We start from the raw sequence: 3236 nt of genomic DNA, 5'->3' as shown, positions 1-3236 counted from the left end.
TATATATATTGTGCTGCCACGCATGAGATCGAGATAACCCTATATAATTATATGTTTTGTTTTGTTTACGTATCTTATCACTATTTTGTTTTGTTTTTGCAAGTTTTACCGCACTTGCAAAACAATTAGTTCATTTGGATTTCGAAGACTAGCGGTGTTACGAGAGAATTACAAACACACTTTAAAAAAGGAGAGATAAGGACGATAGATGTTCGACATGAAAGAAGGAGCAAACCGCACAAAGCCACCCACCAAACACCCATCATGTTTCTGTAGTGCAAAGATAATTTACATCGATAACGGGTTTTATTGACTCCCATTAGTACCACCTTTTTTATTTCAGAAACAAACCAACAACAACAAAAACTGAAAAAGAAACAACCCCCCCCCCCAAAAAAAAATTAACAAATAAATAAATAAATATCCCTCCTCATTGGTCCCTGGTAGGCAATCAAGACCAGAGCCAATAAATAGTAAAAGGCTGAAGTATGAGCTGAATGTACACTCTGAATAATCTTACTTTAAAGAGTACAAAAGTGCTGCGAGGAAATCAATTTTCCCCGAGTTCAGCTCATTCGTTATAATTAGTCTGACAACTTTAGTCTCCAGCTTCGGGAGAAGGCCGTATCATTAATTATACACCATTTCGCAGACCAAAGAGCACTTTGTTTTATGAGAGAAGTCGAAAGCGGGTTCTGACAGAGATTTTTTTTAAACCGGCGATAAACTGTTCTCGTTATTGACAAAGTCACAGTACTATTCATTCCTTTGGGTGCACAATGTTTTTACAATAGCCATGGCAAGGAGACGAAGGAACAAAACACATATTTTCCCGAAAGATTTTTGCTCGACGGTGGAACACATATCTTTTTCTTCCATTCCATTTGACTGGCTTAACTGGCGTGCATTTTCAGGAAAATGCGATCGTTTAATAGGCTGTTATGTCATCCACAAAGGCAGCAAATGGTGGCCTTTGAGAAAAGCCTATACAAAGGGAAAGTTGTAAAAACAAGGGAACCCAAGCGTGTTACTCCCGCATTACAACAGGGAAAGTGAAAGCTATGCATTGAACGAAAACGTGTTATAAAACAAATCCCGGATTCTGTATTGAAAAGAAAGATTACTACTATATGCAACCAAAGAATTCTTTAACTCGAGGCGACCAGCAAAGTAGAGTCATGGTAGACTGCAATCTTTTATATTTAACAGAAAGAGAGACTAGAACATATTATAATTAAAACCACTCTTTGGAACCGTCATGCATTTGTGTGAAAGGCAGTTTTCTGAAATACAAAGACAAGGAGCCTTGTGTTTAATCTAGTGAATATCTTCTGGTAAAAGTGAAATTGTGCATGGCTATAGTGTGAGTTTTAGAACTGTCAAGGGTCGAGCTGTTAGCTGAGTTGGTATTATACTTGTGTATTACACTGGGCTATGCGGAGAGGCTCCTTGTTGGAATCCTCTGTGTAGTGCTCTTAAACCTTGTTTGTTTATACTGGGTTCCCAATGCGGGTCGGGTAGGGGGCGATCGCCCGACTTTGTCACCTGAAAACAAATGCGTTTGATTTTTTTTAACGAGTCGGGCGCGATCGGCTTGTGCCGCGATAGCCGCTTTGCGCGCTAAATCTGACCAGCAAACCGACCCGACCTGACCCGATCCCCGAATGGGCACCTCATGTCAGGGAGTCTTCAAAGCTCTCCATCTGTCTGGTCCCATGTCATCGGATACGGACTGTGAATTTAGAGGTCTTGCCTCTCAGGTAGCCTCACACAGTTGCAAGCAGCGTTAAAACTGTATTATTAAGTACATGTATGTCAGCTCACGGTGGGATCAGGTGCTGGTCAATTTTTGGCGTATGAAGTTATTGACATATCTTTAAGATTATTTTGTTTGTATAGCTTCTGATGAAATAAAAGCGTTTCTGTCCTAAATAGAAGTTGAGATTTGGCGATTAAAGAAAGTGATGGCCCTCTAGTGTCGGTTGTAAAATATCGGAGAAAATGGCCACCAAAGTTGATTAACTTGCAAAGCTTGAGTGCTCTAGAAACTGTAAGTAAATGCACTTTTTTGTGCACCCTTTATCAACTTTTTCCCGGTAAAATTCACTGAAATGTGTTTTAATTGACATAAATATTGAGCCAAAAAAAAGAGTCGCTAAAAATTTCCAAACGGGCTGGAAAAACAAAAACAACGTTGTCTTCGATTCCATCATTTTAACGAGCACCTGATTTCACCACGCTTTCTTATGTTTTTCTTTCTCCCTTTCAGTTTCTCAGACTGCAGCCATGAAGAAAGTCACCGGGGGATACAGTGACTTTCAGATCAAGGCGAGAGAACTCGACCTGCTCAAAACAGAAGTTCTCAATCATCTGGGCAAACTGAACGCCGTAAAACTCCACTACATGGATTGGTTTGACCGACGTCGCCAGACTTTTGTGGATTCTGTCAAGCTCATGCAAATAACTCTTCCCCAAATAGTGCCTCAAGAAACGTCGTCGATCGGAAATTTCCGAAAGGCATATGACGTAGCAAGGAAACTTCCTAAAAGGGGATTCCCCGTAGAACGATGTGCTGAGATTATGGGGGAATATTTCGATTTCTGGAACAGACTTTTAGAATTGCATCGCGAGGGCATCGAAGTTTATAACAAAGTGTGCAAATATTGTTCCGGTGTGACAAGAATGCGGGAACCTCATATAAATGACACTGTCGACGATCTTCAGAAAAGACTCAATATGTCCATTCAGGAGGATTTCAATTTCATGAGTGTTCACAACGAGCGAGACAATTTGTTCACGTACAGGGTCGCTCAGCACGACCATCGCTTCCATGGTTTGTTAGCCTATATTCCGTATCTGCTGAAGATGGCCACCACTATTTGCTTCTGGTGTAATAAGATGTTTTTAGAGAAAGAATGAGGACGGAAGAATGTTAGCGATCATGTATGTTTAGGGTCATGGATGGGGAATTGGGGGGGGGGGAGGGGAGATGAGGTGGAAGGAGGGTGGGATGGGGCAGGAGGATGAATAGAAAGAGAGTGTGAGAAAGAGAAAGAAAGACAAAAAAGTAAGGATGCCAACAAAAATACTGATAAGATGAGAGGCGGTGGAGAGAGAGTGAGTGAGAGAGGAAGAGAGAGGGGGCAGCTAGAGAGAGAGGGGGAGCAGCGAGAGAGAGAGGGAAAACAGAGAGAGAAAGAAAGAGAGAGAGAGAGGGAGAGAGAGGGGGAGAGAGG

General features: G+C 41.6%; 1 protein-coding gene across 1 annotated transcript in view; it reads left to right on the top strand.

Moving 5' to 3' along the window:
- LOC101846970 overlaps positions 1-3165 on the top strand; it is a 4797-nt gene extending 1632 nt beyond the window's left edge. The window contains exon 2 of the mRNA XM_005101023.3: positions 2270-3165. Within this exon, the coding sequence (XP_005101080.1) occupies positions 2287-2919 (633 nt within the window). The 5' untranslated portion in view covers positions 2270-2286 and the 3' untranslated portion in view covers positions 2920-3165. The remainder of the gene's footprint in view (positions 1-2269) is intronic.
- Positions 3166-3236: the final 71 nt, after the last annotated feature.

This window comes from Aplysia californica, unplaced genomic scaffold (genome assembly GCF_000002075.1).
Source record: "Aplysia californica isolate F4 #8 unplaced genomic scaffold, AplCal3.0 scaffold00268, whole genome shotgun sequence".
Taxonomy (NCBI): domain Eukaryota; kingdom Metazoa; phylum Mollusca; class Gastropoda; order Aplysiida; family Aplysiidae; genus Aplysia; species Aplysia californica.
This window is presented reverse-complemented; position numbering and strand designations above follow the sequence as displayed.